Source organism: Nansenia antarctica (assembly GCF_963989245.1).
Source record: "Nansenia antarctica genome assembly, chromosome: 10".
In the NCBI taxonomy this organism is placed as follows: domain Eukaryota; kingdom Metazoa; phylum Chordata; class Actinopteri; order Argentiniformes; family Microstomatidae; genus Nansenia; species Nansenia antarctica.
The window spans coordinates 6,017,628-6,035,127 of record NC_137680.1 but is presented as its reverse complement, the minus strand read 5'-3'; the positions used below and the strand labels follow the sequence as shown (position 1 = coordinate 6,035,127).

At 43.4% G+C, this 17,500-nt stretch overlaps 2 protein-coding genes across 2 annotated transcripts in view; both read right to left on the bottom strand.

The window, feature by feature from the left end:
* Positions 1-8,784: 8,784 nt before the first annotated feature.
* leng1 (leukocyte receptor cluster (LRC) member 1) lies at positions 8,785-12,462 on the bottom strand. Its single transcript, XM_080540228.1, has 4 exons — positions 12,129-12,462; positions 11,433-11,630; positions 10,260-10,594; positions 8,785-9,654 (listed from the first exon to the last, which is right to left on the bottom strand). The coding sequence occupies exons 1-4, from the start codon at positions 12,258-12,260 to the stop codon at positions 9,429-9,431; spliced, it is 891 nt and encodes a 296-aa protein (XP_080396354.1). The 5' UTR covers positions 12,261-12,462; the 3' UTR covers positions 8,785-9,428.
* A 620-nt stretch (positions 12,463-13,082) lies between these two features.
* Positions 13,083-17,500, bottom strand: part of tmc4 (transmembrane channel-like 4) — a gene marked incomplete at its 5' end in the record, with an annotated part of 9,492 nt that continues 5,074 nt past the window's right edge. The window contains 10 exons of the mRNA XM_080540561.1: positions 13,083-13,194; positions 13,551-13,629; positions 14,312-14,467; positions 14,963-15,093; positions 15,579-15,762; positions 15,892-15,989; positions 16,262-16,388; positions 16,551-16,708; positions 16,815-16,973; positions 17,271-17,418. Coding sequence (XP_080396687.1) covers positions 13,114-13,194; positions 13,551-13,629; positions 14,312-14,467; positions 14,963-15,093; positions 15,579-15,762; positions 15,892-15,989; positions 16,262-16,388; positions 16,551-16,708; positions 16,815-16,973; positions 17,271-17,418 — 1,321 coding nt within the window. The 3' untranslated portion in view covers positions 13,083-13,113. The remainder of the gene's footprint in view (positions 13,195-13,550; positions 13,630-14,311; positions 14,468-14,962; positions 15,094-15,578; positions 15,763-15,891; positions 15,990-16,261; positions 16,389-16,550; positions 16,709-16,814; positions 16,974-17,270; positions 17,419-17,500) is intronic.

Here is a 17,500-nt window from a genome sequence, read left to right as displayed (position 1 = left end):
GAAAATGTTCAGATAGAATGGCCCGAGATCTGGTGAGAAATGCTCAGAAGAACCCACACATCACTGCAAAAGAGCTGCAAAAAAGAGTAGCAGACACCGGTCTAGTTGTTCACAGGACAACAATACAGCGTACCTTAAACAACAAAGACCTACATGGCAGAGTTGCCAGAAAGATGCCTCTCCTACGACCTCAACACAAAATTAAGTGTCTGAAGTATGCAAAAGAAAACCTTGAGAAACCTGAAGCCTATTGGGACAATGTGCTTTGGACTGACGAAACCAAAATTTAACTTTTTGGCCACAACCAAAGAAGGTATGTTTGGAGAAAAAAGGGTGAAGCATTTGTGGAGAAGAACACCTTGCCAAGTGCCAACTGTTAAGCATGGAGGTGGATCCATTATGCTTTGGGGTTGTGTACCAGCTGGGGGCAAAGGCTATATTGTGCAGGTGGAAGGAAGAATGGATTCCACCAAATATCAAGACATTCTAGAGGCTAATGTTCGAATGTCAGTCCAGAAATTGAAGTTGAAGAGAGGTTGGGTATTCCAGCAAGACAATGACCCGAAGCATACCTCAAAATCAACCATGAAGTACCTCCAGGAAAGAGAGATGAAGGTTTTGGAATGGCCATCACAGTCCCCAGACTTGAATATTATTGAAAATCTGTGGAGAGATCTCAAACATGCAAGAAGGCCGAAGAATATTTCTGAGATAGAGGTGTTCTGCCAGGAAGAATGGGGGAAAATTCCAAAAACAAGAATTGAAAGACTGTAGCTGGCTACAGGAAGCGTTTGCAAGCTGTTATAGTTGCCCGATGAGGAGTTACAAAGTACTAGCTGCCAGGGTTCCCAAACAAAGGCCTTCCTTGTTTTATTATTTTGAAACTGTAAAAAGTTACAAATAAAAATGTATCTTGCTTTAAAATGTGATGAAATGTGTCATGTTTACCTTTGCACCATTTAGAGGTTAGGTTTGCTTTTCACTTAGATATTAATTGTAAAAGGCATTTTGACTAGGGGTGCCCACATTTTTGCACCCCACTGTATGTTCTAAAATGGCTCTCTCTCTCTCCACAGTTTGCCCAACTCTTCTCCATCCCATAATAGTAGTAACATGGCCTTGGGTGCATCCTCACCAGCTGACAGAACTCCATGACGAGGAGGAACGGGATGCTCTCGCTGCATTGGCCCAAACACTGGAGAATGTTGGGATGTTGGAGGCTCCTGAAGGCATAAACAGAGGGAACGGAGATATAGAGAGATAGAAATAGAGATAAAGAGAGAGAGAGACACAGAGAGAGATTAAACAGAAAGAGAGAGGCAATGCAGCAATGTACAGAGAGAGAGAGGTGAGACAGGGCCAGAAGAGAGCGGGATAGAGACAATATATCGGTGCGTCTGTTTGTGGGCGGGTGTGACAGAGAGAAAGAGGAGAGGTGAGAAGAAGATAACAGAAAGGGAGATGAAGGAGTGTGTGTGTGTGTGTGTGTGTGTGTGTGTGTGTGTGTGTGTGTGTGTGAGTGTGTGTGTTCGTGCGTGCGGGCGTGCGTGCGTGTGTGTGTACGTGCGTGTGTGCGCGTGTGTGTGTGCGTGCGTGTGTAAGAAAGATAGAAATAGACGGCGAGCCAGGAGTAATTGTAATCTAAGTTAAGCATAATAAATAGGTCAGTCCAGCATTCATCCATGAGCCTTGTCGCCCAGTTATACAGCAGTTCTTTCACTTCAACGCTTGTCTGCATCTCAAAATGACAATGACAAAAAACAAGCATTGCTTGGCTCTAGAAAGGAAACAAGTCATACATTTGTAATTTCAGCTCTTTTTTATAAGCCCATACCATATTCAAACACCTGTTGACTGGTAATGTTTGAAATGTAAAAAACTGGGTAGTTTGGAGCACAAAAATGTGCATGCAAATCAACATTAAATGGCCATTTGTGACAAGGATCTAAAAATCACATACAGTACATACGCTAGAATTGTTTGAATGTTTGAATCGTACACGTTTGTTGGAATTCCCCCTTAAAAGTGCATGGGGGGGACACAAAATGGCCACCACAGTTGTTGGCAGTTTCTCTGACCTGTATGGCTCAGACTCAGCCAAGAACTTCCTCTGCTCCAGAGGACTGGCACTGACACGCAGCTCCTTCACCACCGCCTGGGAGGAGCTGCAGTCACACAGCACCTCGGCTAGGATCACCTGAGTAGAGGGGAGGGGGGGATTGGAGGGAGGGAGAGAGAGAGAGAGAGAGAGAGAGAGAGAGAGACAGAGAGGAGAGAGAGAGAGGAGAGAGAGAGGAGAGAGAGAGAGAGAGAGAGGGGGGGGGGGGATGGAGGGAGTGAAAGAGAGAGAGAGGAGAGAGAGAGAGGAAGGAGAGAGAGAGGAGAGAGAGAGAGAGAGAGGGGGGATGGAGGGAGTGAAAGAGAGAGAGAGGGGAGTGAGAGAGAGAGAGGAGAGAGAGAGGAAGGAGAGAGGAGAGAGAGAGAGAGGGGGGGATGGAGGGAGTGAAAGAGAGAGAGAGGAGAGAGAGAGAGAGAGAGAGAGAGAGAGAGAGAGAGAGAGAGAGAGAGAGAGAGAGAGAGGGATACAGTGGTGACTCATGAGAACTGGTAGGAAGCCAAAATTAGATATACTTAGAAAGAAACTGTTAAAAGGATGTGTCTTGTAAAGGAAACATTAGTTTGAGAGACATGAGGGTGGTCAGGCAGGGGACAAGTTAATTATCTCACCTTTCCAAACCAACCATTTCCTATCTCTTGAAGGTAGTTGAGAGTGTGCCTTCGGAAGCACTGGGACTTGGAGTCTTTAAAAAAAAGCACAGGAGAGACATGAAATGAGAGGGGAAATAATATTAATAATGCATCATTTGATGCATCGAAATTAATCATGTTTGCTGCGATTATGGCATTAGTTAAGTCAAATATTGTTTCAGCTACAGGAGTGAGCGCAATATCAGTGTTTAGTAGGGGATCCAATCTAAACCTGTGTGTATTCTTAAATGCATCCCTCTAAGAACAACTGCATCAAAACAAGGGAATATATCTTGGTTCTGGAGGGCTACAGGGTGTGGAACAGGGTGTTATTCAAGCCCAATACCAACACACCTGGTGCAACTAATCAACAAGCATTTGATCAATCAAGAGTGTTAGCATGATGCTGGAACAAAAGCCTGCACTCCACTGCAGTCTTAGTGCACCCAGTATTGGCCACCCCTGTACCCACTGAAGGAGGGGTTCTTCTTACCTGAGCCTTCCTGTAGGGCGGGGCAGTTGGGCCTGTCCCTGAGTGGCAGGGTGTAGACCTCTGGGAGGGAGGGGCAAGAGGACAGACTGTCCTCCTGGGCCTGGCTTGACCCCCCAGAACACTCCTCCGCTTCTGCATTGTCAAACTCCTGATTTGGGCACGGATAAACGGATAAACACAGGAACAATGTGGAAGAATTAAGAGGTGCATTATGAAGTTAAAAAAAATAAAAAAATAAAATAAAAACCTTATTCAAAGTAGATTGAATTTTCAATACATGCAATACATGCAAATTCAGCAGATGCATCACTATAGTCTAACGTGGCTTCTGGTTCATCTTTCCGAAGGAGACTTCGTGTGAACTGATGTGATGAAAGCATCTTGTAAGGTATCCTATTGCTTTCTCTAAAGATAGGAAGGCCACTTTAGACTATTCAGATGCATCCAGTATGCTGGCTGAAATACCAATACCACATTGCCAGACCCAGAAAGTTTCATTTGGAATCGATCATTTCTAAATTAAATACCCAACCAAACAACTGGATTTCAGAACAAACATAATTATTGTGCTTGTGGTAAAAGTATTATCGATCTCCAAAGACTCGATTTAATTAACTAATTATCATGACCTAAAGACTAAAATATAGGGTCACATAATGCTCAACACATAAACAAAATAAATACATACTAACACAATGGCCACTATATCTATACAGGGTTTAAATCATGGGCTTCCCGGGGAACACCCAGGGAGTGTCGTGACGTTAGAATTATAAGGTTCTATCTCAATTTTTGTCAAAATGTTGTTTTTTACATAATCTGATCCATTAGGTGTTTATTAATGCTTGTGTGGTGTTATTTTTAAAATATTGACATTTTTGAGTTAGTAATTCATAAAAATACAAAGGTTCCATCTCACAAAACATAATGGAATGTAAAAACTTTGACGCTCAATATCTCTGAACTGCCCTAAACGGAGATAGAACCTTATCATTCTAAGCTCACGGTGTGTGGTCCAGCCCACTATTTTCATAGATCCACCCACGGTTCTATTGTACGTGTACTTAGAACCCTGGACAGACATGCATCTCCCAACATGCAGACATGCACACAGTGTGGTGCACAACATAGACGAAACAGGTGAATAAGTCTCTTACATGATGGAGACTTACATTGAATCCCACTCCTCCTCTTTTACAGCACAGGCAGGTGAGGAGCAGCAGAACAAAAGAAACAAGCCCCGAGCAAGAGATGAGGATGACGACGTACGGTGGAGGAGAGAGAGACGCAGCCCTGGATTGAGAGACTTAAAAGGAAGATAGAGGGATGTGGGAGAGGAAAAGGAGGAGGGAAAAGGGTTAATGTTGTCAATCTAGCTAGATATTCCTGAAGGAAAACACTTGTTGTTAGGATGTAGTGTGGGTGAGTGAGAGAGTGAATGGATGGATGAGGGGAGAAAGAGACACTTCATTGAACAGGAAAAAAGGTTGAAGTCAGTGTTAACAATATCGAGGAGATTGATTGGGGGGGGGGAAACCGTTGGCATACTTTCATAGTGGTAAGTTTGGAACAGAGCGGAACACCCCAATGAACAGCTTGCATTGGGATTTGGGAGAAGCAGGAGAGGAAATCAACTTTGGAAGGAAACCATCATCTGAATCAATAAAAGAAATGAGAGATTGGAATCAACGTTAAAGTTGGGAAAGTCTACCATTCCAGTTAGGAAAGAGAGGGGAAGTGGGTGGGGGGCGGGGGAGGGGGGGTATCAAAAAACGGCATTCCTTCAAGGAAACACAGTTGAGAAGCAGGGGAGAGGGTTGGAGTAGTCATTTAGGTGAGGCCGCTAACTGGGGAGGGTTGGAAAAGAATCACTCAAATTAGGAAGGTTGGCTACTTAGGTGAGAAGGAGGGAGTTTGGGGCATTTTTTAACATTTGTACCTCAACTTGGTCGATTGTGAGGAGCGAACCATCTGTGAAAAAGAGAAGGGAGGAGGGCAGGGTGGTTAAAAACCCTTCACAAGTTCTACCTGCGTAACTTTGCACCTGTAAATCCTAAAACCACCTGCATTGCTAAATACAATCACTTAGGCTACTAATTATTAAAGACTGTCTAGGTAAAATTGCCAACGTCATCTGTTCATACTTCTCAAACAACTACGAGGACACTTGTCACTGATCAAGGATCATGAACGATGAAAGGATCATTTCAAGAATCCAAACTTTGCATCATTCTAATATAAATAGGCTTATCAATCATAACTTGAACAACATGCATGTCCAGCATTTATCAACACTTGTAGATATTCTTCAACAACATTATTCAAAACAAAATGACCATGTTTTCCCATCCACTTAATGCATCTGAGTGCAGATATGTGATGGGTGTGAAGATGCAACACCATTCGAGTAGTCTAAACAAAATACTTTCATTGATGTTGGCCGTATTGGATCAATGTGTAGGCTTAACTGTGATTAACAACATTGGCAAAGACCCACTTTCACCTCTCACTCAACAAATCCAACAAAAGTCAAATACCACACGTTGACATTCCAATTTCAGATAGGCAATCAATTGAATATTTTCATTTGACATGACATTTCATTTTTATTTCAAGTCCTTCCAAGTGATCTCAACTAAGCTAACTGAGGATGTGTTGATATTTGAAATAGCCAGGAGTTACTAATTGAAAACAGGCTATATTTGTGTTAGATATACCTACAAAGGGCCTATGATTCATTCCATCCTCAAATGCCTGTTTCCCAGAAAAAAATACAAATAAACAGTAAGAGGCCTAAAACATTATGGCCTATTCTAACAAATTCTAATGAAAGCTGAAAGACCCTAAGCATATGAGAATCCATATGCATAGATTATTTGCTGATCATAAATGTATGAATGAATAATCTTCTTGACTCATGGTGAAGTGTACTACAAATGATATGACATGATTATGGTATGCATTGGAAGCTGTTTGAAATAACAGGCAAAACATTTGAAATGAATCATTACAATATACAGTAGGATACCAGAATATGTATGCTTCCACCATCAGTAAGCTAGATAGAGGGACAATTCTTAGGCAATTCTATTCATCTCTCTCTAGACATATGTCCAGACAGACACTGCATATAAATAGGGACAGAACAGGGGCCCTATTCCACCAGCTCCAGTGCCAACAGCTCTTATCAAAACAATACACCACAACACCATGACTGCACACAATAATACACAAACAAAACACTCAATGCCTAATAAGGAAACGGGGTAATATCAAAACATTAACAAACGCTACTTTAGAGGTGGTTCATTTCATTCCAAGTTCATTTCCATAATTCCTAATAGGCTAAATATAAACATGAATATGCACACACTGCTGGCAAATTACTTATTTAAATATCAGTCGCTATTTCCCCCTCTATTTTCCACATGCCATCGATGTTCGTATGGCCTAACAACGAAATAAGGTTCATGAATTCAAGATTTCAGAGCAAATACACATTATGATTCCATGATAATACTGTGGCCATTGTCTATATATGGGACCTTATTGCCCCACTGTAACGGTTGTATAGGCTAGGCCGGCCTACTATAATAATGTCAGCCATGAAAGAGATTTTTTTTTAAATGTGTTAGTATTTTTATGAGGCTGTGTCACTGCATGCGATTCGATGCCATAATAATATTTCCTCATGTATTCATAACGCTCTCATACATAGATACATCCCCTCCCACCTCCCCCTCTCTCCCTCTCCTCCTTATAGCATCAATTTCATTACATTCAACCTCCCTCTCCACTCACCTTCTCTCTGCGGGGCTCCGAGGGCTCTCTCCGGGTTGAAGTACATGATCCAACCCGCTAGAAGTATCACCCAGCCGTGTCTGTGCATGGTCGCGTCGGGTTCCACGGCACAGTAACCATTCGAGCGATGCTTTCGGTGCCTCTCTCCCTCCTCTCTGGCTCCAGTCTCTCTCCTCCGTCTATCGTCTCCTAGTCTGGCGCTGACTGTCTCTCTGTCTCCCCCCTATAATAAAGAACCTTGTCTCCTTGTTGTTGTAATGTGCTCCCCTTCCCTCCTTCGTTTGATCTCCTTTAATCCGCAATTAAACACGGTGCGCAAGGAGAGACGCTCTTTTTCTTTTGTGCAATCACGTCCCTTCCGACCCAATCCAGACAGTCCACTCAACGAATCCAAATTAGCGGTATTTACACCAAAACAACAAATAACCCTGGTGAGGTCACAAAAAAAAAACATCCGCTATTTTTCCAGTTTGGGCTCTTTCCCCCTCACCGTAGTATTTCTACCGTTAAACGGTGACTACGTCAGAGACAACTGAGCTTTGCGTTATCACGGTCCGCTCGTCGTTGTGTGTAAATTCAAGATTGTGCGTCTGTCTGTCTCGCACCAGCCAGCCGTTGTCTCGGGTTAGTCGGTGTACACCTGTTTTTAGATTAACATGATTTTGTTTATTATGACATTGGTTGGCGCAATCTCCTGAAATGTGATGGATTTGCTAACAACAATTATAATAATACATCGGATGTTTTAAATCACAAGACAGGTCAGGAGGACTCTTTATTAATATGTTGTAGATTTACATTGACCTATTCAAATGTAAAAAAAAAAAAAAGATGAAAGAAATGAAAGAATGTTTGTTTTATTAACATGCATAGGCCTAATTACCTATTATTCTTTTCTTTTACACATGACCACTTATAATAATAATAAGCAACACAGTGTAACTTTATCAAGCTGTTGGTGGTCTTGCTTTTTCGAGCTCAATTATCACTCAGTAGTTTATCACTTAGAGCAGAATGCCAGACACACTCATTCAGGCTCTGTCCAGCCCTGACAGACTGCTTTCCCTTCCTCTCCACCGTCACCCACTTTGATAGGGTGCAAATAGTCATCGGAAGTGGCTCCCTCACCTTGTCTCCAACCCTTCAATTTGATTCAATATATGCCATTTAGGTGATGCTTTTATCCAAAGTGACTTACATTGCAGTGAGTACATACATTTGTCAGTATATATGGTCCCAGCGGGGGACCGAACCCACAACCTAAGCGTCGTTAGCACCCTGCTCTAGGAACTGAGCCAGAGGACGACAGGGGCAATGCCAAGAGATTGATTTCACCCATCTTGTTCTTTAATATCAGTACAAAGGAAAGGGGATGAAGTCACTTTAGACTATTGGGACACATCCCAGCCCACAGACAAACAACCATATTGTGCTACCCAATCCAATTTGTTTAAATATCGGTGCAGATCCAAAGGAAAGATACCACAGGATATTGGCTATATTGTATGCCTAATAACTCAATCATGAAATGATGTCAACAGAAGAAAAAATACCTCAAGAATCTTCCTGGATAGCCTGATAAATAAGTTAATTGTTAAAGATAAAGATAAAAGATAAGATAAAAGATAAAAAGTTGATAGATCAAACCATCCACACTCTCACTACAAAAATATATATATATATATATATATATATATATATATATATATATATATATATATATATTATATGACTACCTGCACACTGTTTACTTGATCACAACCTGACTACCTGTTTACTTTTTTATTCATTATTTTACTTTATTCTATTATTGTAATTTTGGATCTTGCTGCAATGCCAATGTTGAAGAACCTAAGCCAAAGAATTTTACCCTTGTGTACCTGTACATTGGATGTAATAAAAGCAATTCTGATTCTGATCATACATCTCACCTCCATGTTCCAGCACAAATAGCCTACAAGCACTCACATGTCACATCAATACAGTTGAAAAAAGGTCCCGGTTCTCTCGTTTATGATATTGGTGTGAATTACAATAACAGTTTGTGCAGATTTTACAATAAAGGGACCACACTGTAAATTAACAATCACAAAATACTGGGGCGCTTAGGTGGCGTAGCGGGTTAAGTGTTGACCATGTAACCGCAGGGTCCCCGGTTCGATTCCGGCCAGGGACATATCCTGCATGTCATCCCTCCTCTCTCTCTCTCCCCCATCCTTCTTGTCTAAATATCTACTGTATCTGTCAATAAAAATTAAAAAAAACTCAGAAAAACAATTAAAATAAAATAAAAAACAATCACAAAATGTGTCTTTTCAATATGAACACAGATCACACATGCTTGCCATGTCTTAGAGTTCTGTATGGTCCAAACCCCAACGCTGGCTTATGACTTCAAAATCATATCTCTCCAGTCATCCCGATCCCTCCTCTGACGCTTGCGAGCCAGCTCTGGGAAGTAGGCACTGTTGTACGGCCTTTCCCTCTCCTCAGTCTCTCTCCCGTGCTCCTTCTCTTTCCCTCCTCCGTTCTTCTGGTCCACCAGGGCCTGGGCCCTCCGCTTCTCCTCCGCCTCTCTCTGTAATCTCTCTGCGCGCAACCTTTCAATAGAGCTAGAAAAGAGGGGAGGGCAGGGCCATCAAACAGGTGTTTATCAAGAGACTCATGCACCTCATTTACATTTACATTTTTGCCATTTAGCAGACGCCTTATTCCAAAGCGATTTACAATCAATACATTTGAATACTAAGCATGTGAATCATCAGTCCACCAGTCGTAGCAGGAAGTGTAATCCAGCTCAGGCCCGGGGGCCATTGATAGAAGGAAAAACCTTCTCCTATCATCTTCTTCTAAAACTTTTTTTGTTTTTTTTACACTGGAGAAACAGAGAAACAGTACAAGGGGGGCAATAGAAGTTTTTAGGGACACAGTAGAGGGGAAAGCGGGTGTCTTTAGGAGACGCAGTGCTGAGGGGCAGAAGATGTCTCAGGAGGAGCACCTCCTCCAAGTGATCATGGTAGCACAGATAACTGGATGTGTTACTTGATCAAAATAAATAAAACCTTTGAGAGAGAGAGATGTAAGATAATTAAGCAATAGTTATGAATCTATACATATGGTATTTTAAAAGCAAATGCATAAGATTATCAGTTAATGTCACTTATGTATCTATGATGCTGTATGTAAGCTGATAAATTGGAGGGAGCCGTTTTCTCACCTGTCTCCACTGCTGTTCCTCTTCTCCCCTCTATCCCACTTCTCCTTTCTCTTACTCTTGTGTTCTTTCCTCTCCTTCACTGCCAGGGCTTTCTTCATCTCTCTCAAGGGATCGAGCATATCCTTCCTCCTCATGTCTCTCTTTGCCTTCTCCTCCTCACTTAGCGGTGCTCTTTTTCCTTTGTCCTTTGTCTCTTTCTTAGCCTTTTCCTCTTTCTTAGCCTTCTCCTCTTGCTCTTCTTTTTCCCGGCTACTTTTCATGTACCATGGTGTCACCTCTGTCCCTGGCTGTGGACCCAGGGACACCAGAAGACCGATGGCTCGTTCCTGACGCTCCTAGAACCAGATAGGATACATAGAGTTAGGAATAGTAGAATGAACTCTCACCTTCCAAATAAACATTCAATGGTGGGTGGACCCAGTGACCTCTTTGGGTGTAGTATTTTTAATAGATCCATATTGTGATTAGAATTATTTTTTATTGTGGCCTGGGGTGGTCCAGTGGTCTAGCACTACTGTCTACAGTGCACACATATGCCCATGTCGGCATGGGTTCGAATCCGGCCCATGCCCTGTTGACATGCCCTCTCTCCCTTCTTCTCCTTACTTTCCTGTCTGTCTTCACTAGCCTATATCTGTCCAATAAAATGAATAATATGAGTGGGACTGCCCCACTCAGATAAAATATAAATATATATATATACTGTATACACCGTATTGAATACTATGGAGGGCAAACTATGCACCACATTGCCTCAAAGCATATCATAGCACTGTCTTGAAATTCTTTTAAGAAATTCTGAAATTCTATTCTTGCCGGGACCTCTTGGCCAGATCATCATTGAAAATAGAATTTGTTCTCAACTGATTTTATCTGGTTAAATAAAGGTCAAATAATAATTTAAAAAATAAATAATAATCTTTGTGTCATTGTTGCCCCTGAAAAATATTTAAATCTCAAAACCAAGTTTGCAGAACTCACCTACATGTTCAGGCTATAGCTTTGGACAAAAACTAATCATGTGCTCTCCGTCAGTCACTGACTGGCTGGCTGGCTGACTGACTGACTAGCTCTAACGGAGACAAGACGTTTTGGAGATGCAAAAAGCAGGATATGGCACAAGGACACTTGAAGGAGAGGTGGTAGCAAAAAAATGGTTGCAACTTGGGTCACCTGTTCAACTTTCTTGTCTTTGAGATACTCCTCATTTCCTTTCTTGTCCGAAGACTCCTCAAGAGGGAACAGATTGAGGTGTTCCAGTACTCCTTTCTTTTCTTCCACCACTCTCTCTTCTCCCTCTTTGTCATCTTTCCATCCCTCTGTCTGTTGAAGAGCAGCTCTTGACTTGGATCTCAGGTACTCTGTACGAGCCTACAAGAATGAGGTAGAGAACAGAGATCATCATGACAATGGGAATGGGGCATGGACTTTAAAACAACGTTCAGCACAAATATTGAAATGACCTAATTTGACCTATGTACTTCAGCATACTCATAATGTAACAACATGTCTCCTATACAATGCTATATTCAATTGCTGCTTTTGACATTATTGAATCATGCCAAGGGTTCAGACCGTATACATTTATCATGAGAAGTTGATATATATGTTACAGTACATGTGGGAAAACTAGGGTTAGGGTTAGGTGCTACGGTTAAGGTTAGGGTTAGGTGCTAGGGTTAAGGTTAAGGTTAAGGTTAGGGTTAGAGTTAGGATTAGGGTTAGACATGCCAGCATGTACCCAGTCACCCTAGCACCTAACCCTAACCCTAGTTTTCCCACATGTACCGTAACATATATACCAACTTCTCATGATACATTTATGCAGTTTGGGGCCCGGGTGGGAGACATGTATGTATCTCTGGTTACCTCCTGCTCAGCTCGCTCCACACGGCGCAGGGACTCGCGTTCCTCTTCAGCGGCCTGAGCCTCGTCCTTCCGCACGCGCTCGATGTTGTCCTTGTTGCGAACATGCCAGCTCTTTTTAGGTAGAATATTCATTTTTATTCTTTAACTACTCTCTTTTTGTATCTTTGTCATATACAGTATAGCTAGCTAGGTAAATGCCAGTCGGTATTTGGTCACTCCCTCTTTCACATACCAGAACAAGCTATTTCGATTTACTTTTTATCCAACACTTTCAAAATACGGGTTTGGTTCAGACGCTGTGCATTTATCAAACACAACTGGCAAACCAAGAACAATATAGTGATTTACAAATCCGAGAACTGAACTTTCTACCAAAGCTCTGGCGGAAAACAAAACCGGATACACGTGTCCATAACATGTGACGTAATCATGCTAACGCTTGAAAAATAGTGTTCTCTCTCTCTGGACACCAGGGGGCGCACGAGGACTTGATACTCTACTATCTTGTTCATCATAACCAACCTATTATCTGAAATACAACAATTAGGAGCTATATAAAGTCTATGGGATGGACTTTTATTTGAAAGAAAAGAAGATATTAAACACAAGTGAGAGAAATAATTAAGAAGTCAATGTATTTGTCCCTTTCATAATGCATACAGTATTTACATTTTACATTTTGGGGGGCATTTAGCAGACGCCTTATTCCAAAGCGACTTACAATCAATACATTTGAATACTAAGCAAGTGAATCATCAATCCACCAGTCGTATTTGCCTCATTGTCAAGTTGAGCATTGAAGTAAGATTATAGAGAATTCTAACTCAAAAACAGAAAAAACATAAAGGAAATAATCTTCAGGCAAGGTGTCAGATCAGACAAGTGTCTAGGGTTAGGTCTGGAGTGTATACGTTGGAATTCTGGTCCTCTATAATTCAATTTCCATCCCACGCTGTACTAGCGTCATACAGTAGTTGTCCATTCTTCATCTTTGATCCATCGGAACCCCTATTTTCCTGCTTAACTCCGCAATCTGCTTGACCAGGAACTGCTTGTCACGGCCCTCCTGTTAACCAATAGGAAACACTGCATAGGTAGGTAATACTACACACCTGAGATTATCAGGAGAGCACATTCATTCTGCATCCAGGGTTGATGACCACATGAGTGTGCAAGTCTCCTAATTTTACAGGAGAGAAATTAGACACACACACACACACACACACACACTCACACTCACACGCACACGCACACGCACACACACACACACACACACACACACACTCACACACACACACACACACACACACACACACACTCACACACAGGGAGGGAGGTTGAAGGTACTGTGCGTGTGGATGGATGGGTAGAGACAGAGAGAGAGAGAGAGACAGACAGAGACAGAGAGAGTATAAAACTCACCAGTTTAAGCTGAGCCCTTAGCAGAGCAACACTGTTCCCATAGACTGAGGTGACGGCGACCACATAACAAAGAACTACACTGTAAGGGAAAAAAATTATCTGTGTTTAAACAAAACCCTTCTTATGGATTTTTTTTTCTGTATACATGGAGACAGCACATAGCATGACCATAACAAGTGTATGCAGGCACTGGCGGACTCAGTGGGGGGCAGGGGGGGGCGACCGCCCCTCTTGGTGCCCCCACGATTGAAAAACGTCTCTCTTAAGTGCCCTTTTAAGTGGCAAAAATGCCCTTTTGAGTGGCGAAAATGCCCTTTAGAGTGGCGAAAATGCCCTTTTGAGTGGCGAAAATTAGAGGATGTGCCCTATTGGTGCTCCTCCAATGGTCTAAACTTGACCATGTGCCCCCACAGTTGAAAAACGTCGCACTAAAGTGCCCTTTTGAGTGGCAAAATTAGAGGATGTGCCCTATTGGCTGCCCTTCCAATGGTCTAAACTTGACCATGTGCACTGATGGGGTCCCATGTTGTGCAGTTTCTTTCTTTTCGCCCCTGCCCTTCAAACAGCCTGAGTCCGCCACTGTATGCAGGTATGGTCCTCCCATGTGTAAAAAGTAAATAAGCAGTAGAGAGCAGTACGTAGTTTCCCTAATGGTGAGATAATCAATGACATAGAAACAATTGCATAGAAACAGTGATTAAACAAAGGATGTATAATGTAACCCATGTATCTAGAGGTGAAAATACATTGTTGTCACTCACCAGGAGAACAGACAAAGAGGGATGGAAAAGGCTTGGGAGCCAGTATAGAAGAGGAACTCCTGTGTTGCTTGAGAGAGCGTACGGAAGGTGTTGGGAACGATATCCCACATCATAGAGAGAGAACGGAACGGCCCACAGCTCATGGAGGGATGGATCCTGAGAATAAGACAGATACACAATAACAACACCAGTGGTATTTCAAATAAAAGTCCATCCCATAGACAGAGGTATTACATACATCGGCTGTGGCGCAGGAGGTAGAGTCGCCGCCTAATGATCACAAGGTTGGCAGATCGGTGGTTCGAGCCCCGGCTGGCCACATGTCGAAGTGTCCTTGGGCAAGACACTGAACCCCAAAATTGCTCCCAGTGAGCGGGCCAGCGCCTTGCATGGCAGCTTGCCACCATGGGTGTGTGAATGTGTGTGTGTGAATGGGTCAATGAGAGGCCGTTGTAAAGCGCTTTGGAGCAGCAAAAAAGGTGCTATATAAGTGCAGTCCATTTACCGTTTACCATTTATCACTGTTGCTCCTCTCCTTCCTGTTATCATTACCTCCGATACTAAAACTCCTATAATACTGCTACAACTATAAAACCTCCAATCAATAGCCAGCGTGCAGAGCAGCAGGGAGGATTCTAGTCAGGCACTCACTCTGCCAGACTGTAGATCATGGAGACCAGGGCAAGGATCCAGCCAAACAGCAGCACGACCAGGAAGAAGAAGGCGGAGGTGGTGGAGCGGAACGTCTTCACTGCTGGACAACAGTTCGAAAACAGAGTGATCTGGAGAGGAGAGAGGGAGAAGAAACTGTCAGCCTGTATCTCAATTTAGGATTCTGCCCATAAGTAGTTTACATTTTTGGCATTTAGCAGACGCCTTATTCCAAAGCGACTTACAATCAATACATTTGAATACTAAGCATGTGAATCATCAGTCCACCATTCGTAGCAGGAAGAGTAATCCAGCTCAGGCCCGGGGCCATTGATAGAAGGAAAAACCTTCTCCTATCACCTTCTTCTAAAACCTTGTTTTAAAAAAAAAAAATACACTGGAGAAACAGAGAAACAGTACAAGGGGGGCAATAGAAGTTCTTAGGGACACAGTAGAGGGAAAGCGGGTGTCTTTAGGAGACGTAGTGCTGAGGGGCGGAAGATGTCTCAGGAGGAGCAGTGTAACCTAGTTCTCAACTTGAGCAAGAAAGATGTCTATAGAAATGTGTGTGTAGTGTACCCCTTTGGTACAGTAGTACTGTAAGCAGCCTTCTCACCTTCTTGCAGTAGAAGAGGATGATGAACTTGAGGGTGTTGATGACAGGCAGCAGAGGGCAGAACAGAGCTCCGGTCCACACCACCGTCTGGCCGTAGACCAGACCCAGTACGTTAGAAGGGACCAGGAACTCCTGCCGACCCACCCACTGGGCCAGCTTACCGGAACAGTTGTCCACCACCATCCTGGTCAATACACAATTCAGTCATTTACTTTCAAACTAAACAACCAGACATTTAGCACAGACTTAATCTCATCATTACATATTAAACATTAAAGGGATGAAATTCCCTCAATTGGTGACTGAGGAGTACCTGCGTGGGAACTCAACCAGGATGAGGACAGCGATGGTGGTGAGGAAGTCGAACAGGGCCAGTTTGTACATCTCCTGTCCCACACGCGTCTCCCAGCACTATGACACACACACACACACGCACACGCACGCACACACACACACACACACACACACACACACACACACACACAGTGTCGAGAGATCGCAGGTGGCACAATGAAAAATAAGACACTACATCTCAATAGTCATCTCAAGCTTTTGAGATGAAGTTGTTCCTTCATCTGCGCTGGCCTCAGAGGCCTCCACCATCTGCTTACACCTCCTGCTGTGTTTCAGATGATTAATGCAGATTAATGGTGAGGAAATAATCAGAAGTGGAGGCCACTTACCGGATACTCCTTGTAGTTGTACCCGCACATCTCACAGTTGGCTTTACTGCCCTTGTCGTAGCAGGTGATCTGACCCCACAGAGTGAAGAGGAGCACGCCCAGACTGACCATGCGCAGAAACACTGACCTGAACACAAACAAGAGATCACACACACCACATGGATCACTGAAATAATCTGATTCTGTATCCTCATCATACTTATCCCTACACGGACAAGCTTGTGTATATACACACACAAAGACACACACGCACACACACACACACACACACACACACACAGACAGGTACCTCAACAGTGCCACTATGACGGTGGTGCTGGGAGAGTATCCCTCCAGCAGGGCAATCTGGTCACAAATAAAGGGTACCAGGAAGTTGCCTGCAGTGATGACGATGGAGGGTAGGTACTCCAAGACCAGGCCCCTGATCCCTGTCTCCCCGTTGATACTCTGAATGACAAGAAGAATGGGTCAAGGGTCAAAGTTCAGCTAGAAAAGACCCAATACTAAGGGCTATTAGACTAATAAAGAAAGGTCCATATGAATTTGGACTGACCTGGCTGAACTCAGTGGCCAGGGCGATGCCGTAAAAGGCTGCTCCGATGAGGACCAGACATACAATGTTGGAGACAAGGCGAAGAGAGTACAGACCCACCATCTGACCCAAGGTCAGAGATTTTGCCTTCTTCAATAACCTCTCCTCCTCCAGGTCTACCTGAAAAGGGAGAGATGTAGGTAGATAGATAGTGAGAGAGAGAGAGAGAGAGAGAGAGAGAGAGAGAGAGAGAGAGAGAGAGAGAGAGAGCAGGGAAGGGAAGGGGAAGACTCAACTCAATGAACGATAACTGTATGACTCAAATCCTTCTTTCGCGGTCAAAACCCTGTTTACTGTGTGTGTGGTGATGGATGAGTACTTAATGACCTGCGGACCTATCCTCTTGAAGGACAGTTACCACCATTCTTGTCAACATCATCCCCCCTTTTGGTGAATGGCAGAGAGCCCCACACTGACCTCTAGCTGGTAGCGGATGCTATTCTGTTTCAGTCTGGTGGCCCGGTCTCCCTGGCAACCGTAGTCCCAGCCAGTGAACACTATCTTGCTGTAACTACCGGCGGCACCTCCACCTGTGGCGACAGCTACACGAGCCGCGCTCCCCATGCTGTGAGTGACCAATCAGAGTGGAGGAATACAGTAGCTGGTCAATACAATGGCCCCTTGGGTCAAAGATCCAAGTTCAGGTT